General features: G+C 45.4%; 1 protein-coding gene across 1 annotated transcript in view; it reads right to left on the reverse strand.

Annotated features, from left to right (window-relative positions):
- The window catches only part of MYO1D (myosin ID), a 57,090-nt gene extending 39,586 nt beyond the window's left edge, over window positions 1-17,504 (reverse strand). The window contains exon 1 of the mRNA XM_072111184.1: window positions 16,690-17,504. Coding sequence (XP_071967285.1) covers window positions 16,690-16,784 — 95 coding nt within the window. The 5' untranslated portion in view covers window positions 16,785-17,504. The remainder of the gene's footprint in view (window positions 1-16,689) is intronic.
- Window positions 17,505-27,602: the final 10,098 nt, after the last annotated feature.

Raw genomic sequence — 27,602 nt, forward strand, 5'->3', positions numbered from 1 at the left:
GGATGCAGAAAACTGCCTCTCTTGTCAGAATACAGATCATGTGCCATAAATGTCTGGGACTTGGGATATATTCCTTCAAACTACTTATTTTATGTCATTTTTAATTAAAAAGTAGAGTAATGTCACATTTCAAGTAGCAATAGCAGAGGCACCTGTCAATTAAAATAATACACAATCTATTAAAATGTAGCAACACACGGCAGGAGCAGGGGGCACTATTAAGGATTATGAAAATGTTCTGGCCTAAAATATTTTTACCAATAAATGACTACCTTTATATGTATAACCACAAGGGACTGATTGGAAAATAGGTGCAGTATATGAACTTGCCTATGCTCAAATATGTATAATGACAGGTCACTCCACCAGAGATTTTTGAGCCACCCACTAACTATACGTGCCAGTCACTCCATGAATAGAACATTTAGCTGGTGACTCCCTCCTTTGTCTTTGTCATACACGGATTGCACTGACCTAAGTTAGTGGTGTCTCCAACAAAAAGTGTAAACTTAAATGTTCCTCTGATTTCTTAAGGCTACAATCACACCACGTTTTATGGAAATGTTTATTGTACATTTACTATTATTCTGGCAGACATATGCATCCTTTTTGCCTCCGTCTGCTCAGTATATGTTGCAGTTTTTGATTCTACTTCCTGCCAGAGAGCACAGTATATGCTCAGCAGACACCATTAGGGGATGCCAACTAAATGGCATCTATTCCTGGCCTCCGCTGAGCAAATACTGTCGGCGTTTCCCCCAAATCTGGACATTTACGTCACACTGGAGGCAATCGCTTTCAGGGGGAGGAGCTAAACAGGAGGACGTATCCTACTGTTTAAGATGCAATGAAATACGTTGCAGCCCTTCAATTGTATCCAAACTTATCCTCGCAGTGTGAAGTAAATCTAGCCCGATGGAAGTCTTTGTAGGCATTTTGCAGTTCTTCAACCTTCATTACGAGAAGTAGATGCCTGGCACCAACCTCTGTCGTAATTGACAGTCTGTGGCTACGTCTTGCCTAAATCAAATTTTGATGTTTGGAGTATGATTTATACACCCAATTGGAAACACTGCATTTTTGGTACTCATCGTTATTTGCTGCTTTACATAGAAAATACATTGATTGGAATGAGAACAGAGTAATTTTTAATTTCCCCTGTGGTAGCACTGCAGGGAAAGTAAAGACTCTTTGACAGCATAACCCACCAATTACAGATAATCAGTGGGGGCCCCATTTAAGTAAAACGGTCTGTAGTTAGACCATTAACCAGTAACACCAAGCTGTCAATGTATTCATAAAAATTTCAAGGAGGAATAACAGAGGGACAGCACAATGCCACATAAGAAAGGCTGCTCCAAAATTGTTATATTTTAGGTAAAATTAGGTATTTTAGGCAGAAGAGCCAGCTTCTCCTCTTTCGCAAAGTATTCTGCTGTGTGTATAAGCTCCTGGCTGCAGCAGAGACAGGGATGGACAAGTCACAGGAAATGATCTGGAATACGATCACAGAGGAAGATTTAGGAACTTCTGCCATTTGTGCCAGTCTCCCTGTTGATGTATTTCAGATAGTAATAGCTGGTCTTTGGTGGAGACCTGCCATAAGTGTTGTTTTCCAGCCTGGTGCAGAAACAGTTATTCGGGCACACCCATCCTGGAGCATAGTCTCCCCTGTCTATTTTAGGATTTGACTAATTGCAGACTAAATGTGTGGTCATCACACCAGACACTGTGCTCTACACAATGACTGCACATGAGGATGGAGAAGGCACTTTGAAGTGGGGGTAACAGTCCATAATCTTAGTGTTCTTCTGTAAATGGCTATATACATATAAAGAGCTGTCAGATTCTGTTCCCAATAGTATCTGATGTAGTATGGGTACAATGACATACATAGGCCTTTACAATTAAGGTGTAGCTAGTTGGCTATAAACGGTAAACCTGGATAATACACCACAAAAAGGAAAATATAGGAAAGATACAGCAAGACATTTAGGCAAGCTTACTATGCCAGTTTGATGTGAGAAAATAGCATGACACTAGCTCTTGGGCAATAGGTTTAGGTATAGTACTTAGGTACTATAGATTAGATTAGTTACTATAGGTTAGATTCCAGGAGTACTGCATGTAACTATCACTCTCTTTTCACTAACCTTTCATGTGTCCTCCTCCCTGCCAGCACTTGATACCAATATACAGACTACTGTACAGTCCTATTCACCTAGGACTCAGTATCAGACTATTCACCTAGGCTGAGGGCATTCGGAGTGCGGGGGGCTCTTCTTAAGACCTTCTTCAACTCTGTAGTGGCACCAGCCATCTTCTTTGGCATAGTCTGTTGGGGAAGCAGCATCTCAGCTAGGGAGAGGAGCAGACTGGACAAACTGATTAGGAAAGCCAGTTCTGTCCTGGGGGGTCCTCTTGACACAGTGCAGGTGGTAGCTGAGAGGAGGACACTGTGTAAGTTGAAGTCTATTCTGGAGAATAGCTCCCATCCCTTGCATGACACTGTGGTGGCATTGGGGAGCACATTCAGTGACCGACTGCTTCACCCCAAGTGTGAGAGGGAGCGTTATCGTAAGTCATTCCTCCTCGCTGCCATCAGGCTGTTCAACAAACAAGGCCCAAACAGAAGTAACCTGCGCCCCCCACCTAACCAGTCCATGCAGGTCCCATCCACAGACTAAACATCAAATTGTCTCTTTTTTGTCTTTTTATCCCCGTTTTCTTTTTGTTCATTTATCCCTAATATTATTGTTGTCATAGTTTGTACTTCACTCTCTGTACCCTCTCTGCTGCTGTAACGCTGTGAATTTCCCCACTGTGGGACTAATAAAGGATTATCTTATCTTATCTTATCTTATATAAGATGGTGACTGATGATTGGTTCATGCAGCATTATTTAATTTATTTTAATCCTTTATAAGAATGAACGGACCATGGTCCATGCACTGTCACCTTCCGTTTCGCTTCTTCCACCTCCCATACCAGTGGTGGAGAGCCTATGGCACGGGTGCTGGAGGTGGCACTCAAAGCTCTTTCTATGGGCACCCAAACCATTTACCCAGCACAGAGTTCACCAAACAAACTCAAAGAATCCTCCTGCAGTCCCAGGAGACTCATGCTGCTCTCAGCACTACACATATTTACTTGGGACTGCAGGAATAGTGAGAGTTGTCTAAAGGGCTGCATTATTTTTGGAGGTCCTTGTGCTGGCCCCACATTTCTTCCTTGTACAGGGGGACCCTAAAGAGAAGCTACAATGATAGTCCAAATATGCCTTTCTTCTTTCAACTGTATTGGTGCCATCAAGAGGCCGAAAGGATTGAAAGTTGTGGCAGAACAGTTAGTAATAAGTTACTACTCATACTGCTTTGATGGCACTTTGTGATAAATCATTGGGTTTTGGTTGAAATTTGGGCACTTGGTCTCTAAAAGGTTCGCCATCACTGTCCTAGACTGTAATCTGGGGTCTCACTCCTATTTTTTACTTCATAACTCTGTTTTTATATGTATCGCATGGTCTGTTAAGTGCGGAGGAACATGATGGCGCTATAGAAGTAAATATTTATTTTTATTTGCTTACTACAGGGTTACCCCATAATTCCCACTAGTAAATTACACATCGGAGTGATTTCATGTCCACTGCTGAATGCAAGGAACAGAATGGGCTTAATGTGATACTGTTACTTTGAAAGGAAAAACTGGGCCATTACTAGTGTGAACAATAATAACAGAGCGGTAAGTGTAAAACCAAAACAAAAGATTTAAGAGCTCCGCTTACAAAAGCTTCCCATTATTCCATTGTATAATGTATCGAGTATCCTGTACTGTAATATAAAGCTGTGTACACACAACACACAATGCTCAAAAACGCCTAGGAGTATTATGTGTTAGCGGATGTCATTCCTGTAATACATGGCACAAAAGTAGGGTTAATGTTACAGAAACAAACAAAATGCTGCAATACTTTTATTACAGCAATAAACTAGTAATGTAGGGAAGGTGAACGCCAGATGCCATCTACAAAGTGGACTTTAAAACCCATAAACTCTTATTTCTCCTGTATGAATCTCTAGTGAGCAGATATGATAACTGGTGAGCTATAGACCCCTTAGGAGACACACATTTTCCTTTATGTTACATGAATGGTTTAAGATTATACATTTGTTGTATCAGTAGGTGGCACATTCATATTCTTTGGGACAGGACAATTATGGATACCAAATGTTTAGCATGTTAGAATTACTTTATTTTATTTAATAACTCTTTTTTTTCTCCTGTGGATAGAGCTGTGAGAGGGTTTTTTTTAGGAAGGGTTTTTTTTTTTTTTTTTTAACAGGGACCATTCAAGAGTACATATAGCCTTTGAACATCTTTATTCTATCAAGGCTTGAGCTTGTTACAAGCAGGAATTGTGATTCCCCCCTCATACGTGACCATCATGACAAGTGGGTGTGGAGGAACGTGGAGTGAGCAACGGGGATCCAGCCACTGTCTTGTGCCAGATATAGGTAGAGGCCAGAGCCTCTAGGTATTGTCTCGGGCTCATCCGTGATCCTCCGTCTGCCCCAGCACCCCACTGTGTCCGCTTACCTGTCCCCGTTCCCTCGGCCATGCGCATGTGTCCCTGACTCCTAGGGCGCGCACACGCCGGCATCAGAAAATTTAAAGGGTCGTGCTATATGCCCCTGAGAAAGCTTTTATTGTTGCCCTGTGCGTGCTTATTGATTTACAGTTGTGACCCGTTTGCGCTCCTCTGCTGCCAGCCCTGACCTTCTGATCTGCTTCGGATGTTGATCCTGTGCCGCCTGCCCTGACCTACTGCCTGTCCCCAACCACGAACCTGCCTTCTGTTTTTGTACCTTGCCTTGGCTGCCACAGCGGACAAGTCGCACCTGTGGAATGACCTGGTGGTACCACACTGCAACAAGTCCAACCCGCTTTGCGGAGGGCTGTGGTGAAAAGCGGGTGTCGGCTTACGTCATCGTCCACGGTGGTCCAGTGGGTCCACTACCCCTGGAGCCTGACAGATATAGCCGGTAGCAGGCACCAGCAATACAGGTAAAGATATATCAATATAGCATATTACTTCATTGATGGTGTATCCATATAAGAACAATAACAATCACTGGGGAAACCCCCCTCTCATCGGCAGCAGCCAATCGACGGCTGCCCCTTTCCGCTGCACTCCCCGCAGTCCCCGGTGTATCCCACTATAAAACATGGTCTGTGCCATATGTTGTTTCCCCCCACGTGTTCTCACAATGTATGTGAAAACGAGATGTGAACTTAGCCTTAGAAATACTGGCAAAACAAAAGCATTTCTTTGATTTCACTAGTAGCCGATAAGGAAATGTGAATTTGTAGCGTCAGGTGCCATAACCTCAGTCTTGTGCTGGATGCCCAGGTGGAGAGTCTATGTGCGCTTGCCTACCCGACCAGTGCACCAAATACCTTCCGAATTTAGAACACCCAGCGGTGGATTGAAGAAAGCGTCTTTTTCTCATGACAGAGAAGAGCATGTATAGGAAACATAAGACACACAGATTACATTCTCCAAATCTTATTGTTTTAGGAAGGAAAAGTGAGTACAGGTGTTTGGCAGCGCTTCTTTCGCTCCTGTCATAAACTCACCCACCACAGTACAGCTTGTGATAAGGATCAATAGTGAAACAAATAACTTCTTGCAATAAACCTTTGGTGACAGCTTCAGAAGAGGAGATAAAAAGGCCCATTTAAAGTCCAATCAATGGTAATAACACATCATGAAGATAAATCAGTTACTGTGTGGTCATTTAGGAAAAATGTATTATCCACATAATGGAAAGGAATTATGGTTACAAAACTTCAACTCAATAAAACAGGATGCATGATGGATTCACGATATTAAGTTCAGCATCAGCAGGAAGGTCTTTACCGCAGGGTAAAGGTGTTTTGTGCGAGCTTCTAGAATAAGACTGAGGCCTCATGGACTTGGGGGTGTGCAGAAACAGGGCACAAGCAGGGGAATGTTTGCAGGTCATTTCAACTGGGTGGAGATGGGAGGGGTGAGCAGAGCTGTACAATAGACCTCTAGGCATTGTCTAAAATTACACAGAAAAAAAACACGTTGTCGATAGTTTAGGCCACATAATAAAGAACAGAGTCTTAGTAACAGCAAGACTGATAAAAATGCATTTATATTCCAGGATTGTAGCTAGACCACTGGTATGTGAGAGTTCCTCTGAACACAGGACAGTCCCTCCCTCTCAGTAAGAGCAGCAGAAGGCTTCTGGTTAGAGGCTGGAGAGGAGCTTGAGGAGATTCCTCCAGTGCTTCAAGTCCAGCTACAATCCTCGAATATAAATGCATTTTTCGAAGTCTTTTTATACAAACTAAACAACACACAAAATGGTAACAGCTCTGCAGGAATGCTACCTAACACTATCTGCAACTTTGTACGGTCATATGCATGCTGGTTTTTCTTCAATGGAGAACAGGTATTCAGCCGCTGCCTGTTTATCGCCTCCTCATATCTAACATGCACCATTATCTGTTCCATCCCCTTCCTACCCCCTACTTCTGCCATCACTGGATAGGCAAAAAGACACTCCCATATGGGATCCAGCATCTGTCCTCTAGTGTGTATGGTCAGAATACTTTATTAGTCTAAGATTTTCTTAATTTTAAGATAAAGTCTTAATCTATCTAAGCAGAGCACAGCTTTTTGGTGTAAAAACAAAACTTAAAACATGTTTTTCCCTACCAAATTTTCATGATCCCTTAGGAATTGAATGGGTTTAGAACAGCACTTCCTGTGGTTTCGATGATTACTATAATAAAACAAAATAAAAAGTCTTCTAGATGCCATGAGCTGGATGTTTGTATTCCCTACAGGCCCATAGAATGAACAGTCAAGAAGATCATTGATGTGTCCCTTTATGTGCGTTTGGGCTGGCGAGGGGCCGTTTTACATGGGACGCAGGGGGTTGCAAAAGTATTCATACCCCTTGAACTTCTTATTTTAAAACATTACAGCCACAAGCTTAAAAAGGACCGTCAACAGATTTTACCCCATTAAACTGAACCTTGGGCCATTTTAAAACATGAATATGCTTTGATTTAACCATTATTGGGGTCATTGTCCTACTGGAAGGTGAAGCCAAACCTAAGCCTCTTGCAGCCTCAAAGTTTTTCCTGCATTTAGCTTCATTCATCTTCCGACCAACTCTGACTTCCCGCTCCCTTTCCGAATTAAAGCATTCCTTCCATTTATGGATGACAGAATGTTTTTTTTTTTAACCTGACCCTTCTAAAAACGTTATCCTGGATTTGTTTGGTGTATTCATTAGTTGTTTTATGAAGCTGTCTGTTCACTAATGTTCTCTAACAAACTTCTGAGGCCTTCACAAAACAGCTCTATACTGAGAATAAATTACATATAGATGTACTCCATCCACTAAATGCTCTATCACGTAAAATATCAATCAAGTTTGTATCTACAATGTTTAAGCCCTTACTTACATAAGAAGGATCTATATGTCACACATCGGCTGCAGGTGTATGGAGAGGGCTCGGCATACAAGGTGGGTGTTTGCTGAATATTACAGCAAACACCCACCGGTAACAGCCATTTGATTGCCACCGGTAGTCAATATCCAGCAGCCAAGATGGTCACTCCCTGATCACATCAGGGAGTGATGATCTGTGCCCAAGACAGCCACAGGTCTTTAGAAGACTCTAGGATGTGTATATCAGTACATCTTTTACAATGTGCCAGTGGGACATTGTAACAGATGATGTGTAAATATCCCATATATATAGTATGGCAGTATATGCCAAGATCAATCAGACATCCTAGGGCTCTAAAAAAAACTAAATTTAAATCACCACCCTTTCCCTAGAACCGATATAAAAATAAACTGTAAAAATCATAAAAAAGTTAGGTATTGCCGGTTCTCAAAATGTCCGATCTATTATAATAGAATAATGGTTATTTCCGGCATTGAAACCCATAATGGAAAATGGTGCCCAAATGTCCAAAACGACGCTCTTTCACAATTTTGCAACATCTAAAAAATTGGATAAAACAGTGAGTAATTTAATTTCATTTTTTTAAAATGTATTAAAACACAATAAAACCTAAATAAATTTAGTATTGGAGTGACCCAAGGAATAAAAGAGATGTGTGATTTAGAGTGCCATAAAAACCAAGCCCACAAGAAAATGGCACAAATGTGGTTTACACCAATTTCCCTGCATTTAGATTTTTTCCACTTCCCAATACACAGCACGGAACATTAAAATACCATCACTACGAAGTGTTGTACGCAAAAAACAAGACCTCATACTGATCTCTATGTGGAAAAATGAAAAAATTATAGATTTTTAAAAGGTGGGGAATGAAAAATGGAAACACAAAAAGGGCCTGGTCGGCTTAAAAATTATGTACCGTATATACTCGTGTATAAGCCGAGTTTTTCAGCACAAAAAATGTGCTGAAAAACCTCGCCTCGGCTTATACACGAGTCAATGATAAAAATAAATAAATTAATACTAACCCTCCGGTGTTCCCGATGTTCCTCGCGGCTCCTGGCGGCTCCCGATCCTTGTCGAGGCTTCCGGCGGCTTCTTCACTCGCACACTGTGATGCCGCGCTGTCGCCGCTGATGACGTCATCCGCGGCGACAGAGCGGCATCACAGTGTGCGACGGCCAGCGCGATCTCCCGGCCAGAGAAGAATGAAGAGTGAAGAAACCGCCGGGAGCTGCGATGGGGATCGGAAGCCGCCGGGAGCCGCGACGAACATCGGGACAACGGAGGGTGAGTATTAAGTTTATTTCTTTATCTGTATACTACTGAGGGCAGACTGTATACTGATGGGGGCAGGCTGTATACTACTGGGGACAAGCTGTATACTACAAGGGGACAAGCTGTATACTGCAAGGGGACAAGCTGTATACTGCAAGGGGACAAGCTGTATACTACGGGGGGGGGGGCAAGCTGTATACTACTGGGGGCAAGCTGTATACTACTGGGGGCAAGCTGTATACTGCAAGGGGGCAAGCTGTATACTGCAAGGGGGCAAGCTGTATACTGCAAGGGGGCAAGCTGTATACTGCAAGGGGACAAGCTGTATACTACTGGGGGCAGGCTGTATACTACTGGGGGCAGGCTGTATACTACGGGGGGGCAAGCTGTATACTACGGGGGGGCAAGCTGTATACTACGGGGGGGCAAGCTGTATACTACTGGGGGCAAGCTGTATACTACTGGGGGCAAGCTGTATACTACTGGGGGCAGGCTGTATACTGCAAGGGGACAAGCTGTATACTACTGGGGGGCAGGCTGTATACTACTGGGGGGCAGGCTGTATACTACTGGGGGCAAGCTGTATACTACTGGGGGCAAGCTGTATACTACTGGGGGCAGGCTGTATACTGCAAGGGGGCAGGCTGTATACTACTGGGGGGCAGGCTGTATACTACTGGGGGGCAGGCTGTATACTACTGGGGGGCAGGCTGTATACTACTGGGGGCAAGCTGTATACTACTGGGGGCAAGCTGTATACTACTGGGGGCAAGCTGTATACTACTGGGGGCAAGCTGTATACTACATGGGGGCTGGTTGGCTGTATACTACATGGGGGCTGGCTGGCTGTATACTACATGGGGGCTGGCTGTATACTACACCCTCGGCTTATACTCGAGTCAATAGGTTTTCCCAGTTTTAGGTGGTAAAATTAGGGGTCTCGGCTTATACTCGGGTCGGCTTATACTCGAGTATATACGGTACTTTTGCAACCCACTGTATTTCTAAAAATCTTCCCATTCACTATGCACTCATTGGTTGCATTTCCTTGCACCAAATTATTAAAGAAAAAAAATCATACATTCCCATACTGGGTATATTTGTTGGCAGCACATTCTCGTTGGTATGGGGCAATGGGCTGCCAACAAACAACGATTAGGTGTAAAAGATGCTTTCAGCCAACAAAATTACATTTGCACCAGCTGATTCCTAGCCTCTTCACACAAGTCCTTAGGAATAACCATTCCTGATATTTACCCCATGTTAAAGGTCCTTACACCACAGTGAAATCTCCACCTTCTTGGTCAATAGATACTACACTATATGGCATAATGGCTAATAAAAAAGTGAGAACATGACTCATTTTATTCTCACTAATGTGAAACTATCCAGTTTCTGAAAATAAATATGCAAAACTCACAGTCCTACAAAATCGGTATAGAGGTATGTTCTGTGATCCTCGGTGGTAGAAGAGATGTTTGTTTGCACTACAACCTAGTGATGGTGGGTAAAAAAAAAAAAAACTCTTAAACCGGACAAGGACGACAGATTAGATACAAGGGACAGGGGTGCTGATGGAGGTTAAGTACATCAATAAAATAACAACCTAAGCGACTGTTAGATTCCTCAATGCATACAATGGTCCATGGAGACCGGGATAGCAGGTCAGGTTTATGATGGCTGAGTATCTACTATCCAACCTCAAACATGATACAGGCAAAAATTCTGACAATTGAAGATAATCTGCCACATCAAGACATGTTAACTTCTAATGAAGGGAGATAGAAAGTTAATGGGGCAAATTTACTTACCCGGTCCATTCGCGTTCCAGCGGCGGCTTCTCCGCTCTGGATTCGGGTCCGGCCGGGATTTAATAAGGTAGTTCTTCCGCCGTCCACCAGGTGGCGCTGCTGCGCTGAAAGTAAACTCATCGCGCCGGAATGCACCGAGCTGGACCAGGTGAAGGTAAGCGGTCCTTATGCGACACATTTTCGGTTTTTAAATGCGGCGGTTTTTCCGAATACGTCGGGTTTTCGTTCGGCCACGCCCCCCGATTTCCGTCGCGCGCATGCCAGCGCCGATGCGCCACAATCCGATCGCGTGCGCCAAAATCCCGGGGCAATTTAAGTACAAGCGGCGCAAAACGGAAATATTCGGGTAACACGTCGGGAAAACGCGAATCGGGCCCTTAATAAATGACCCCCAATGTATCTGCTTTAGTAAGTGTGAATAATTACAAATATGTCCCCTAAATGGCCAGAAAGGGATCTCACCAACAGACTGAAAATGTTTGTTGGTGCACAAATACAAGCATCTTATGATGTCAATATGAGTCATGTATAATAATCTGACCACTGCGCATATCAGTATATGTAGAGCGAGATAAACTATGGTAATTAGAGGGTTAACACCTTGCAGCCATATTTTCTTTGATGTCTCCATTGTCTGTAGCAGCAGTCAAAGATGACTGCACTCCTGGGTGAAATACAAGCCACCTTGTGTCATCACATGAAAGGGCCTCTCTTTACAAAGGAGAAGTGGTGGAATTTCCAATTTTCAATAAAAAGATAGGACATTAGGGTCAAGGGGTCAAAGTCAGCATTGGAAAATGCAAGAACAGCAGCCTCCAATATGGTAAAATGTGTCCGTGAGGGAATGAGTGACACAATTACATATGGGTTTGCAAGGTTTATCTGAGCGTCTGGGAGTAAAGGAAGATTAGCCAACACATACAGATCCCAACAGGCATTTATACTGCAAAAACTTTTACAGGGCTTATAAAATCGTACAATGCTTGCAACTCAGCATCTCCAGTGTTTGTAGGAGATAATAAAAGCAATAAATAGAACCTTTGGATCTCCTTGTAGGAGCTACACAAGGCTTTATATTGTGAAGTGACAAGAATGTAATTAAAGTGTAGGAGAGAAATTCACAAAGCCTTGAAAACACTAAAGCTGGTTGGTATCAGTAACTTCCATCCTGGATACAACAAGTCATAAGGCTAAATGCCAAGTCATGCAAATTAGAATGTGTAAGAAAATCCAGATACATTTATATGATGCCATCAGTGTATAGACGGGAAAAGGTTGTCCACCATAGGTCTTTCTGGTCAACCATTTCAAGAAAAATAGCTTGTGACCTGGCATGCCATAGAAATAAACGCAGCCGGCGACTTATCACACGTGAAATGTGGCCGGCTGCAGCGAGTGCGCAGGCAGAGGGACCGTGACGCCCCACGTTGGCCCACTCTCAGACGTCCGTGCCCTCCACACAGTCGGCCACGCCACCCCTTCACGCCAGTAGTGCATTGGGCTAAATAATCGCAAGTGCTAGCAATAAGCTGGCATTTGCAATTATTTCAGGGCTTCTACACCACTGCAGAAGCCCTGATAAATATGCCCCAATTAGTCATAAAACTCAGACCAATATGTTGGTTATGGAGTTATGGTCCATCTCATCCCAAGGGCAACTACATTTTTGGATTCGGTATCGTCAGGGGATCACAGTGTCCCAATTCCCAAGGCAATAGTTCCATTGAGTCCTCTATATAGAACCCTAGCAAATGGGTCAGGTTTGGTATCAATGCGACCCAGGGATTCACCCGGACCCAATGATACCAGAACCCTGACCCTATTATTTCCCCTTGAGAAACTATGACTTCTCCAAGGTTCTGGAGGGTCCTATGAGGGGTGTGCAGTGTAAAATCAGAACACCCCTGATGCTTTTGTCTTTCCCCTGGGGGAAATTTTAACATCACCAGCGCAGGAGAAGGACTATCCATCCCCATTAGGGCCACAAATAAGGTAACTAACTTAACTGTTCTGTTGCTCTTTTATCTCGATCCCCAAACCCCACATCCGTGTCTCACTTAGGCCTAGGCCTGGAGGATTCTCTGGTGGACCAGTCAGACCCTGGGGAATGACTGTTGGTAGGAGCAGAAGTTCTCTATATATCCACGCTCTTTTAGTGGCTTTATATTTTAAGCATCCCTTATTTTCTAATACAGTCTTATAGATTGTATCGCTAACACTTGCCCCCTTGTTCTCTCTTCTGACTGCACACGATGAGTATGTCGCTACCATTCATACACTTTGGACTTACAAGGAAGGTCGTACAAACATGTCACTGACATTAGTCAACTCTGTATTTAAAGAAAGGAAAAATCTGGCTGCTCTTGTTAAGCAAACATTACTTTTTCTATCGCTGGATAAAAGGTTTCTGACATGTCATGGAGCCCTTCACCATTTTAAACTTGCAAGAATAAACAAAAAGTTAAGAAAAAATGTGAACATTTCACAGCGACAATATAAGGTTTGTGTTCTGGCATCGTCATTTCCTATCTGGTTCCTGAGCTCCCAGACATTAAATCACGAGAAAATGCCATTTGGCGTATACCTATGACTCAGTGCCAAGAGAGTGCAGGGGCAGGAGTGGCTGGAGGAGGAGGACCGAGCTCTGCAGATAATTACTAAAAACAAGACCAAAACATTCAGAATATATTAAGATCTGCTGTGGAAATTTCCTGAGAAATGTGCCGATTATTTTTTTCCTTCTGGATTAACACGAGATTGGAAAGCAAACAGCAGTATGGATGATGTTTGCATGTAAAGTACATTATGTACAGTACAGTATGTTAGTACAATGTGTAGGCTGAAGAGTGTATGAGAAATGCAGCCCCAGCCCAATTCTGAAATGTTTCTGCAGGGCATCCAGATCAACACATGACATGTACTGTAAATGTCCTATTTTATGCAATTGCAAAATAGATTGCCGTCAGCAAATGGATGGGCCAAAGGATATAGATATGTATTGCATGATGGCATCCAGTCTATATATACTTTATATTGTTACATTTTGTCGGATGAAGCTTTTCAGTTTTCACATTGATTCTGAAGCAACTGCTCTGTCGTCTTCCTATTTTTCCAGCTCCGGTGTCTCGTGATGGATGAGCAGATGTTCATGTGTCTGTGGTTGTGCAGCTGATCTCTGGATTTTACTTTAATTTGTCAGCACTGTTTTGATCAACTTATTCTAGCTCTTTCTTACCTGGAAAAGTTGGGTCATATTGATTACTGATGGGGCACAACCAGGAGATACCTGAGAACAAGTCTCAAATGATTGATGACAACACTTGGGCTGGGTTCACACCAAGCTATTGTTCTACGTTACGATAAGTAGGGAGCATAGCTACTGTATGCTTACAATTGAGGGCTAAGACATACCCCTTAGTTTGCAAAGTGGTATATGTTGTCCTGTTTCTCTCCCTCCCCCGAAAAATGTTCTGGGTGTTTCCCACAGTGATGTCACTATGACAGTGACATCAGTGACAATTTCCATGAGCATATGCTCAGCGGAGGCCGGGAGCTGGATGCTCCGATGGCCTCCACTAGCGTATAGGTCGCTCAGCAGGAGGGTGCAGGATAGAAAGACGTAGCTTACCCGTCTCCCAGTCTATGGATATGTTCAATGTATACACCGGGAGCTTACATGATACTAATATGTGAGACCATACATAAAAAGCTCCTCCATCACCTACAAATATAGAATAATGACTCTGGGGAAGTGTCTGATGACTACACGACTTGTCAAATCTTGTGATATGTAAGTTTTAAATAATAACTGTATTTCTCATTAAAAAGAAACATTTTATGCACCTGCACTGTAAATTGTGTTGTTCCTACTAGAAATGAGTGAATATACTAATGGCCGTTACCAGTGGGGAGTGTTTCCTTGTACATCCTGTCATTGTCCAATCAGTGAGAACACTATCAGACTGTTCAGGGACACAACCCTATAACTAGGGGAAGGACAATGATCTATTGTCAATTGTTTGATATATATCTAGGAGGAATAATAGAGGATCAGCACAGCATAGACTAGAAAAAAAATACACAAAAATTTTATTTCATGAATGGTCCTGGTATTTACTTAAAGATTCTCTTTAAAGGGGGTTTGTATCGCCTATTCACAGGTTAGTTGTATATCAGTTGGGTCACCCATAACTCTCTTATGACTGGTTGTCCTGTAGTCAATAAAATGCAGGGTGAAGCTCACTCTCTCCGTTATCAGTTTCTAGAACCTGTGCTACATGTGTCTTTGTACAATGGGAAAAACCTGACCTCTTCAACATAGCAACTGTATAACATCTGCCACATCTGTAGAACAGACTGTATAGCATCCCCTGTATAGCAACTACCCAGTCAATTCTACGGATTATCAGGGTAATTTGGTGTGTGAGGATCTATTTTTAGTTTCCATTACACTCTGCTAAAATGGCGAGTGTAATGGACAGCACAGACGCAGGTGTGAACTGTGCCTTATTTGCCAATGTGAAAATGGAATTATATTGAAAGTATTCGAGCCGTTGCTGTGATTACCCTGTGATTTTTGCCACAAATCAGCCAATATACTTAATGCGAAATCAGCAGTGGAACACTGCCAAATAATTATGACCCATTATTAGATTAGCTGAAGGGACTGTAGTATTTTGGAGATGCAATCTCTTCATTGTGTACCTATAACAATACTATGTAACCACATAACGGCTGTGCCTTCTGTTGCAGCTAAATATTATACGATGTGAATGAGCTGCAGAAAGACCATGTGACACCGATTTACACATAGTCACATGATCCAAAAAGCTTCAGCGCATGCGTGAGGCCTTCAAACTAGTGATCAGGCAATGGGGCACATTTACTTACCCGGGAGTTCACCTTCTTCGTCCCGGTGCATGTAAGTGCTGATCTTTTTTTAAATTCCGCGTTTTTTTCCGAATCCGTTGTGTTGTCCGACAGCCTCGCCCCCCCCCCCCCGAATTCTGTCGCGTGAAAGCCGGCGCTGATGCGCCACAATCCGATCGCGTGCACCAAAATCCCGGGCAATTGGGCACAGGAAACCCGACGAAAGTGCGGCGCTCGGACCCTTAGTAAATCAGCCCCAATATGTCAGGAGTCAGACCTCGCTAAGTACACATATTACCCATCAAAAGAATAGGGGGAAGTTTCAAATGTCTTGGGTCCAAACTACTAGGGCAAGCAGACATCACAATAGCAGGGGCCTACAGGTGCCTATGGGACTGTCTCATGGTCGGACCCCCATTGATTAGACATTTATCCCCTGTGCTGTGGAAAACTACATAGAGGATGTTGGGACCCATAGAACAAATTACACTGAGATGAGAAAGGCAAAGCTTTGGCCACTAACAGATGAATTGGAAACATGATGCAAATCACTGGATGAGGTCATAGCTTGCTCCCTCATATCTGACATTTTCATCTGTGAGTAATTGAGAGAAAGGTGGATTGCTCCATCGCCCCAACAACCTCAAAAGCATAGATTGCTAGCTCTTGCGAGCAGCATCCCCACTCCTATTGTTTCAGTGTGCGTTCAGACTTGGCGATAACACATGCGTTTTAAAACACATCAAAGCAGCAGATAATATGAGATTTGCCGTATTACATTGCTGTCAACATTGCATTTACAAAATGCATGTATTTACAAATGCATATGTTAACGCAGCGTTAACACATGCATTTTGTAAATGCAATGTTGACAGCAATGTAATACGGCAAATCTCCTCTTCTCAGCTGTTGTAATGCGTTTTAAAAAAGCATGTGTTATCGCCACGTGTGAACACACCCTGATATGACCATGTTATTACTCTGTATTGTTTTATTTTATTTGTATATGTCCCCTATGATCTATAAAGCACAGCGGAATATAATGGCGCCATATAAATAAAAATGTACTATTATTATAAAACAATAGATACATGAGGCCACTGAAGAGTGAGCTACAGAATAAATATAAAATGTATCCAAAATATGGTACCTACTAGTGAAAGTGAATCAAAAGTCATTCAATGTGAAAGAAAAAGTAACATGCAGGTGTACTTACCTGAGTTTCAGATTATCCATAAATTCTGGTAACGTGACAGAGTCCATAAGCACAAAGTCTGCTTTGCCATACTGCAAGCCTTCTTGCTCCGCCATGATGGACCACTGCAAACGATTCTGGCGCGATCAAAGGTTCAAAAATGATATCCAAAATGTACGCAACCAGTGCACAAGTAAAAATGTATCACAAATAGACAATTACACAATGTATGAGACTGCTGCACCCTGCCTGCAGGAGTGCGCTCTGTCACACCCAGACTGTATGTGGGTCCTGCTCATCCCAGGTGTGTGATTTGGCAATGCACTCTTCCCCTGGGATGCAGATGTCTCTTGGAGGCGATGACTTCCTAGAAGACTGACGAAATGTTCTCTAGTAAAATACCCTCAGAAGAATTTCTGCAAGATTAAAGTTTTCAGAGGATCACACGAGCGGTGCAGATGGGGAGTCTCCTTCATGAAACCTTCTCAGTGCAAGATGGGTGTCTCCTTCAATAAAAGTCTCAGTGCAAGAAGGGATGTCTCCTGAGGGAGTAGGTTCAGTGCAGGTATGGTCTCTCAGGAGAGGTCTCTTTTGAAGGGCTGCTGTCAGTTTGGTGAGGGGTAAGCAGTCTCTTGTGCCTCCCCTGTGTAAACTGCTGAACAAACTCCTGGCCATCCATAGAGAGACCAGGAAGAGTGTGTGGGAGAGGTGAGAGGAGGAGAAAGGGGAGGCTGAGAGGAAAGGTGAGGTATAGGGGAGGGCAGTGATGTGAGAGGAGGAGAGTATGGAGTTAGAAGGGGGAGGAAGTGAGGGAGGGCTGCACAGCACACACAGGGCTGGGAAGGAAGGAAAAGAACTGGCAAAGTGGACAGTGAGAGCGTAGAGATGGGAGGAATAGCGCCATGCAGCAGGGTGTGGAGGGAACAAGCTTTACATAGATATAAAGAGAGTAACAGGTGAGCACCAGCCCTGCTAAGGAGGGAGTGCTCTACACAGGACCCCTCACACCGACAGACTGTTCTTGGTGCGTTTTTTAATGCACTGAAAACGCATGTGTTTTTTGTACGTTTACAATGCTTTTGACTGGTTTGAATCTTCATATATGGAAGTGTAAGCAGCTGTGAAACGATTCAAACCAGCCACACGCATAGTAAACATTTTTAAAAAACGCATGCGTTTTCAGTCCGTTTAAAAATGGTCCAAGAACGTACCGTGTGACAGCACCAAAAGAAATAAGTTCCCATTTCTTATATACAACAGATGTGTTACAACGTGCGGTGCAGTTTGTGACAAAACAATTACATTTATTAACAGTTTTAAGTCTCTTCCCATGAGCTAGTGTAGTCCGAGAAAAATGCCCTGTGTGCCGGAGGGATTTCCTGGACCGAACCTCGTATCACTACACTCAGCATGTCAGATTGGTTCGGTCAGTAACCAACAGCCGTGTGCAGTCACAATAATCCAGGGGATTTTATATTTATCTCAACAACATAGCTGTATAGTAAACCTGTAGTGTACAATAAAAAATGTGTGAAAGTAATCCTGCAATGACAAAAGTAAAGAGTGAAATCCATCCACTGAGAAATTGAGGCCGAAATCAGCTGGATTGTACTGCTGTATGTGAAGACTGCTTTGTGTAAGGTCACACTGTGATAATAGATATCAATATCATAAACTAGGTGATTGTAAGCTTGGAGTAGGACTAAAAGTCCCAGTATCTCTGGATTCTACATTTTTCTTCTGCTAGTACAAATATTCAGTGGGGGGAATATATTAAGACTATGGCTTCTGAAGCCTGGCGCAAGGCCTCGCTCCAATTGACTCCAGTAGGGGACTCAAGTCACTTTTAGCATGTTTTCAACTAACTCTGGTAAATCCACCTTTACCCACCCTCGTCACTTTCTTCACAGGTTTATACCTTCTTTTGGCTCAAAAAGATATTATACTGGAATTGCCCCTCAGTATCTTAAAAGTTTATCTTTATTATGAAGTTGGTTACTATGAGTAACTCCTCCTTTTTGACCAGGGCTGCCCTGCCCTCCCTTCCTTATGCATCCACATGATAATCTAATGGCTCCTCCCTGCTCCTTCATCTTGCAGGTAACATAGACCTGACAAGAGGAGGCCACGTCCCCAGTGCACATCCCGGGCCTAGCAGCACGAAGGAAGAGAAGGTGGGTGCTAGTGATGGGAAGTCCAGCTCTTCTCATAAGGCTCCAATCACTAAGAAGAGCCAGCTCTTCTGGCTCCTGAACGGCTCCCTATTAAATATCTAACAGGGAGCCTCAGGCCAGTAAGTCACCCCTCTCCAGTCCACTTTTAACTTGATATTATCGGGTTAAAGGGGGTGTGGTGAGCCAATTAGGGGCGGTTTGTGGTGTGCTGTCAGCTCACTGAGAGGAGCCGTCTCCCGTCTTTCACGCAAAAGAGCCAGCTCTTTGTGGCAGCTCGTTCGTTAACGAACCATCACTAGTGGGTGCTGAAAGGTAAGGAAGGGGAGCTTGTATATTGTGAGTGGGGGAAGGAGGCTTGTATTTTTTGGGTGGGGGAGGAGGGCTTGTATATTGAGAGTGGAGTGGGGGAACATTTCATACCCTTCCTGCAGGGTCGGCATTAGGGGGCAACCAACTGGGCATTTGCCCAGGGCTCCCTGTCCTAAAGGGGCCCCCTGCATGTGCACTTTTGTGGGCAGAGGATGTTTTGCTCTTGGTTGAATGCCCTGGTGAAGATGCTTATCATCCATCTCCTGTCTACATATCTATCATCTGTCTAATTATTTATCTCCTATAATGTCTATTTCCTATCTATTTATCTATCTAGCTTTTTGTCTATCTACTATATAGTATCTATCCATCAATCAATCGATCTTCTATCTCTTTTCTACTGTATCTATCTATCTTCTGTCATCTATCTAGCTATATATAATATACTTTTTATTTATGCATCTATAAATCAATATCATCTTTCATATTTATCTTCTATCATCTGTCATCTGTCTATCTCCTATAAAATTCTCCTATAGTCCTATATTAAAGATTGCCTTCCCATACTACTGTTTGTAACTACAAAGTGTTATTATTGTGAGGGCTACAGGAAGAATCTGACTGAATGTGAGTGTTCATAAAATAGTTTTATTTTGGGTCCCCCCCTTTCAAGTTTGCCCAGGGCCCCACTTTGTCTAAAACCAGCCCTGCCTAACTGAGGAGCCAAGTAGTTCAACTGGGTAAAATCTGGTGCCTGGTTCCCTTTAACCCCTTCCCGGCGCGCGCCGTACTAGTACGGCATGGTGCATGGAGTTTTCACCTAGCGCCGGTGCATGGAGTTTTCACCTCGATCGCCGCCGGCAATGTGGCCGCCATCTTGTCGTGGATCGCTGCTCCCCGATGACGTCACGGGGAGCGGCGATCGGTCGCCACGGAAACCTCGGGTGTTCCGAATACCCGAGGCTACTTCGTTTTAAGTAGGCTAATTGCACATTGTAATGCATAGGGAGTAAAATCCACATATACTGACATACTGTAGTATGGCAGTATATGATAGGATCGATCAGACTACCTAGGGTTAGAGTACCCTAGGGAGTATGAAAAATAGTAAAAGTAAAAATAAAAAAAAGTTTAAAAAAAAAAAAATTATAATAAAAAAACCTAAAAATTCAAATCACCCCCCTTTCCCTAGACCTGATATAAAAATAAATAAACAGTAAAAATCATAAACACATTAAGTATCGCCGCGTCCGAAAAAGCCCGATCTATCAAAATATGATAATGTTTTTTCACTATGTTTAACCCCGTAACGGAAAATAGCGTCCATTTTTTTGCTATTTTGAAAAATATAAAAAAATTAATAAAAAGTGATCAAAAGGTCGCACAGTCCCAAAAATTATGTTGAATCAATTTTATTGAACAAAGTTAAACGAAAACAACCAATACAGTAGAAAAATCTTACATTAATCGACATATAAATCACAACATACAACATACATGTCCAGGACAGGCACTCAACCCTCGGTGAGGTCCTAAAAGAGGAAAAATAATCCTTCCGGATGGAAAGGAGGGCAGGCATCGCAACAAAAACTCAAAAGAATGCGGGATAGTAAACCCCCTTATCCCTCCCTCTAGAGGTGAGTTACCCTCCACCTTATACAGTAGTACAAAACTTAGTTCCACAGCTCGCAGTAAGGTGTGTTCCTGGAATGAATACGCTGAGAACCGAACAAAGAGAGGGGGACAAACACAAATCACAAGACGTACAAAGTTTTAGACAAATACAGAAAAAATGGAAAACATAGGGAAAAAAAAAAAAAAAGGGAGGGTACTATGGAGTGTATGCTATAGGATGGTAGGAAGGCTCCTGAATTTTCTCACTTCCCATGGCTAGGCTGTTACTGGATCTCAAGAGGATGTATGGAACTCTCACCAGAAACCTAATCCTCAAAGAGAGCCTTAAAGTCTGGAGAGTCCCTAAAGCTCATCCAAGGAGACCATACCAGGAGAAACTTTTCGTGGGCCTCCGGTGTTAATATGGCTAGCTCTTCCATGCGGAACAGGTGAGACATTTCCTTTGCCCATTCAACCATGGAAGGACACGCTGTGGTCCGCCAGTGGCGTGGTATTACCGCTCTAGCTGCAATCAGACAAAACCGTAGGATGTCCTTTTTTTGGGCTCCTATTTGACCCGGGAGAACTGAGAGAAGAGCTATGTCTGGGCATGCGGGCACCGATTTGCCCGAGATTCGCTGATACATGTCAAACACCTGATTCCAAAAAGATTTGAGGGCTTCACAGCTCCACCAGACATGCAACATATCCCCTTTATCGGATCCACAGCGCCAACATACGTCCGAAACCGAAGGAAAAGCCAGATGCAACACTGTCAGCACCCGGTACCACCGTGACACTATCTTATACCCCTTTTCCTGTGCTGCACAAGCAGAGGACATTTTGTGCGTAAAGAGGAACGATTTGTCCCACTCCTCCTGTGATAGCGCGGCACCCAACTCCCGTTCCCAACTTTTGACAAATGGGAGTTCTGGAACTTTAGAGTCACCCGTCAGGATGGTGTAGATTTGGGAAATGGCGTGTGGTGGGGCAGAGTCCAGTCGGAATAATCCCTCAAAGGCAGTAAGGGACTCAGCAAAGGCCGCCGTATCCCCCGACCCTACTATAAAGGACCGTAATTGTGAGTATTCAAACCATGAGCTGCCTGTGTGGCCCTGACGTGGGTTGAAATCCCCATGAAGGGGGAGCGGTGCTCCCTGCAGCAGATCGAACATCCCCAGCCCAGGAAGGATAATCTAGCCATTCCCGGTTGGAATCCCAGATTCCGAAAAATTGGAGTAAGAGGACTAAGCTCGCGGGATAGGGACTTCCTTGCTATCAACGACCTCCACAAACGCAACGCATCCCTAAGCAGGCTTGCCTGAGGAGAAGGAGCCGGGAAAGTTCCCGCAGGAACCCAAGGCAACAATTTAAGAAGTGCCGAGGAGCAACTTTGTTCCAGTGCAACCCATTGTTTAGACACTGTGTTGTATGTCCAGTCAAGCAGTCTGAGAATTATCGAGGCCTGGTGGTACAATCTAAGGTCCGGTAGTCCCGCCCCCCCACAGCCTTTGGTCTGATCAATGTTTTCCAAGCTATTCTCGGGCGCTTGGATCCCCAAATGAACCGCAACATGGCGGACCGTAGAGTACGAAAAAAGCCCAGAGGGGGGAGAATCGGCACGCCCTGAAAGATGTATAAGAAGCGCGGGAGTACGTCCATTTTTAGGACATTAATCCTACCAAACCATGAAAGGCGCTTGCGGTCATATGTTTGAAGGTCCTTCACTGTGCGATCTAGGAGGGGCGAATAATTGAGAGCATATAACTTCGACAGATCAGTTGGTACCATGACTCCCAGGTACTTAAGGGACTCCTGCCTCCACTGGAATGGGAAGTTATCCTTAATGTGACCCACCTCTGACGTGGAGAGGGATATGTTAAGAGCCTCCGTCTTCGAATAGTTAATTTTAAAATCACTAACCGCACTATATCTCTTGAACTCCTGGATGAGAGATGGGAAGGAGATCCTAGGTTGGGATACATACAACAACAGATCATCCGCATACAAAGCAGCCTTGCAATGTCTGGAGCCCATTGTAATCCCGTGGATGTTAGGATTTTTCCGAATGGCAGTAGCCAGGTGCTCCATCACTATGACATATAAAAGGGGGGAGAGAGGGCACCCCTGCCTAGTCCCATTTTTGATGGGGAAGGGCTTGGAGAGATTCCCATTAACCCTTACCCTTGCGGTAGGGTTGGAATATAGGGCCACGATCCTCCCCAAAAACTTAGGCCCCAACCCAATCTGTCGAAGTGCTGCCGCCATGAAACCCCAATGGACCCTGTCGAAGGCCTTCTCTGCGTCTACCGACAGTAAACAAGAGGGTATGCCGCGCGCCTGCGCATGGGACATTAGAAGGAAGGTTTTATTTAAGTTATCTCGCGCCTCTCTCCCAGGGATAAATCCCACCTGGTCTGTGTGTATTACTGTCGGGATGTGGGGAGCCAACCTTTCCGCCAAAACCTTCGAAAACAACTTCACATCCACGTTTATGAGGGATATGAGTCGATAGCTAGCCGGCAGCGAAGGGTCCTTACCCTGTTTGGGCAGCACACTAATGTGAGCCTCCATACCGCCGGGAGAAAAGCCTGAAACTGATGATACAGCCCCGTAAACTTTGGCCAGCAAAGGGGACAATAATTCTCTAAATTGTTTAAAAAAGGCCGGGGTGAACCCGTCAGGCCCGGGACTCTTCCCTGCAGGAGTGTCTTTAATTACAGCAGACACCTCTGCCGCCTCAATATCTTGCTCCAGATTGTCTGTAACCTCCGAGGGTAAGACTGGACGACTTGTCTCCGCTATGTATGAGTCTATGCGGGCGGCCTGGGAGGACAATAATGCAGACCCCTCCTTACCACTAATATCATACAACGAAGTATAAAAGGATGCGAAACTGTCACAGATCTCATCCGGGAGGAAAACCTCTGTTCCCCTGGACCCTTTGATCTTAGGGATGTAAGAGGCCTGAGAGCGGGGGTGTAGTAGTCGGGAAAGTGGTCTACCGCATTTGTCAGCATGATCATATAAGTAGCTCTGAAACCTAGCCCGATGTTGCAAGTGCTTTTGGTCTAATAGAGACCTTAAGGACTCCCTGGCTCCCGTCAGCTCCGCCAGATCGGAAGCGGTCAAGGAGGACTTGTGGCGCCACTCCAGAGTCTGAATCTGGGCCGTAAGGGCCACGATCCGTGCATTGTTATCCGATTTGAGGCGGGCCCCATTACGAACAAAGATATCCCGCAAGTCCCCCTTGAGCCGCTCCCACCGCTGCGGAGGGTGCGTTGGTTCATTCCACTCCGGGTCGTTTACAACTGATGCTAAATGCCCTCTAATCTCCTCTGCACACACGGGGTCCCTGAGGAGGTTGTCATTCAATCTCCACCTCCATGGACTGCGATTATGTCTCTGTAAGGACAGCGTCAAAAAAATGGGGGCATGGTCAGAAAAGAGAATGTTCCCAATTGAAGCTGTGGGATCCCATTTAAGTGCATCGTGACTCAAGAGAAATAAGTCAATTCTGCTGTATGAGCTATGCGCCGGGGAGAAGTAGGAATAGTCCCTATCCCGGGGATGTAGAACCCGCCAGATGTCGACCAGCTGCAAGGCGTGTATGTCTCTCCGTAGGCCGCGGAGGTGACTAAGCGGGACAGACCCCCGCCCCCTTGATGTGTCAACTGAAGGGTCCATAGGAAAGTTAAAGTCGCCCCCCACTATTAGGTGTCCTTCCGCAAAGTCCGACAATGTACTCAGCATTGTCCTACAAGCGGGAACAGGGCCGGTGTTGGGGAGGTACCAGGTGGCGAGAGTAAGCACCAGCCCGAAGGCTCTTACCTTCGCAAACACGTATCTGCCTTCGTCATCTACCTTTGTTTGCAGGACCTCCACTGGCAGTGATTTGTGGAAGGCTATCGACACTCCCCTCGATCTGGCTTCCGGATTGGCGCTGTGGATCCATTGTGTAAAATAATGATCCCGAATGTCGGGCATACTGGTGGTTCTGAAATGAGTCTCCTGTAAGAAAAGGACATTAACTCTCTGTTTATGCATATCATATAGGACCTGTGTCCTTTTCTGTGGGACATTCAGTCCCCTAACATTAAGGGACGCGATTCGTAGAGTATCCATCACGAGTCTAGGACCCTCCTAACCTCACTGAAGGGATAACGGACTATGTCAGGCCCCCTGGAGTTGTAGCAGGAGGAATGGGGAGGGGGGAAGAAAAGGGAAAGGGAAATAAACTAAAACACGACGTTGAGGGACACTACAAACACAAATTAGACTAACAACTGACAGACACACACAAAACCGTGGGGAGACAACACTTATAATACCGCAGACAGGCCCGCTGACTACAGAATCCCCGGTGGGTAGAGTGCTGACTACGGAAGGCTCCCCCTCCCCCCACCCGACAACCGCACCTTACACATTGAATCTGCAACAAAATATCAAACCAATTCCAGCTTCAAAAGAATAACCTGAACGCAAAGAGAAAACAGCATTTAAGTGGCAACACATCAATGAACATTGAACATTTGAGGGGTAGGGAGGACGACTCCAAAGGCACGGGCCCCCAACGGACCCACTGGGTTTTACTATCCATTTAAGCCTCTGGCTGTAATAATGATCTCTAACCTTAGGAGCCCAGTCGACCATCTATAACCCGTCCAGAGGAGCCGTCCCTCCACCCACTCTCATAACCCTGAGGTAGCAAGAATATCTTAAGGCAAACAGTTGAGCTTAATAATACTTAGTCATTCTGGGATCATGGCCCATCTGTGCTCCTCCTCTACCCCGACCCCGCCGGGCCCGGCGTCTAGGGGGTCTTCCTGGCGGGGGAGCAGCCCCATGCAAGGGAGGTAATGGCAGACCCGGCCACTCCGGTAAATCAGGAGCTGGAATATGTAACGCCGCTGCTACGGCGGGTACCTCCCCCGGGTGCCGGATAACAAATCTACGCTCCGCCTGTCGAATCTGGAGGCGAAACGGGAAGCCCCACGTGTAGGGTATGTTTCGTTGTCTCAATTCCTCCAGAAAGGGCTTCAGCGCTCTACGCTTTAGTAGTGTCAGCTTTGATAGATCCGGTAATAGCTGTATATGGGACCTTTGGAAAATAATGTCTCCCGATGTTCTTGCCTTGGACATAATTGCCTCTTTTAGTTGATACCGGTGAACCCGGCAGATAACATCTCTCGGCAGTTCAAGCGCAGCCGGTTTGGGTTGTAATGCTCGATGTGCCCTGTCCAGTTCCACTTGTGTATCTGCTGGCACCTCCAAAATGGAATTAAATAGCTGGCGTAGGGTATCATGGAGACCAGGGTTCTCCACTGTCTCGGGTAAGCCACGAACTCTGATATTGTTGCGCCTTCCCCTGTTCTCTGCATCATCCATTTGATCAGCCAAGAATTGAAGTTGAAAGGAGTGAGAGGCAATAGTAGCAGCTTGTGACTCCAGGCGGGCACTGAGATCATTCTGATTAACCTTTGTAGATGTTACGCGGTTCTCCAGCTGTTGTACTTACTCTCTCACTGTGTGAAGTTCAGCGGTATAAGAATGCTCTAGCCTAGCCACATAGCTTTCCATATCATCCCTGGTGGGTATGGTGCGAAGGTGGGAGCTTAGAGCACGTAATTCTGCCAATGCGCCAAATTCTTGTGACAACAGGACACTCTGAGACTCAAAGACTCCCTCCTGGGAAAGCTCCGTATTAGATGCAATATGGCCAGATAGGACAGTGGCCTGGTGAGGCCTAACTTGTGGCGACTGAGACATAGTCCACATTGGTGAGGGGCATGGAGTATGGGTCGCGGGAGTGGTTGGCCATTCTTCTCCTGACTCCGGCCACAGGACCGGAGAGTGGGGCGCAGATGGAATTGCCTTCCCTTCTCTCCCTCCCATCCCCTCTCTCACTTGTTGCAGGTCCACCTGCTCAGCCCAGGAAGGCTTGTCTCCGCGGGCGGGGGTCAGTGTATCTATCCTGGGCCTCCCAACAGGACGGGGGGTCTCCAGTAGGGCGTTTTCCTTCCCCTTAGCAAGTGATATGGAGACCATGCTTGGGAGCTCACAGAGCCTGGGTGACTGAGGTTGGGGCAGCCCCATCGCCCCCCTCCCAGGTGGGCTTTGTGGGGCCTCGTGTACCTGAGCTACCACCTGGATGGACCTAGATAACTCGCCCCCCGCTCTGGGCCCGACAGTACCTGGTTCGGCCGCCATCTTGACCGCATGGGGTTGCGGGGACATGTTCGTGCCGTTCCCCTGCATGTGGCCCTCTAACCTTCCGTCTGGTTGGCGTCCGGAGGTGACTGGTCCGAGGATGGCTCCCTGTACCTGCTCTCCTTCTGCGGCTGGTGGCCGGATGCTGTCCTGGGCCGCGGCGCTCACCTCTGTGTCGCCCACCGCCATCTTGGCCACGTGCCGCTGAGGGAGCGCAGCCTTCCCGGAGACCTCAGGCTCTGCCGCCTCGTCGTGGATCAGCGGCCGAGAATTCGCGGCAGGTAGGGAGACCGCCGATTCTTCTGCCTCCGGAGCTTCCCGCTGTTCCGGTCCCGGAGCTGCTGGGATGGTTGCCGCGGCTGCGGGCTGTGAGGCGGTCGCCGCCGCCATAAGGAACCGGCCGATTCCGCGGGCCGTGGGGTGCTGCTGGGGTCCGGGTACCCCCTCTCCTCTTTGCTCCCATTTACTGGTGGCTTGGATGCTGGAATTGGGGCTGTTTTGCGGTGTCACAGTAGGGTTCGGGCAGGAGAGGTTCTAGTGTGCGACCATCTCCGTCCGCAGTCAGGCCACGCCCCCCCGTCCCAAAAATTATAATAATGAAAACGCCATCAAAATTCGCAAAAAATG

The sequence above is a fragment of the Engystomops pustulosus genome, chromosome 6 (assembly GCF_040894005.1).
Source record: "Engystomops pustulosus chromosome 6, aEngPut4.maternal, whole genome shotgun sequence".
In the NCBI taxonomy this organism is placed as follows: domain Eukaryota; kingdom Metazoa; phylum Chordata; class Amphibia; order Anura; family Leptodactylidae; genus Engystomops; species Engystomops pustulosus.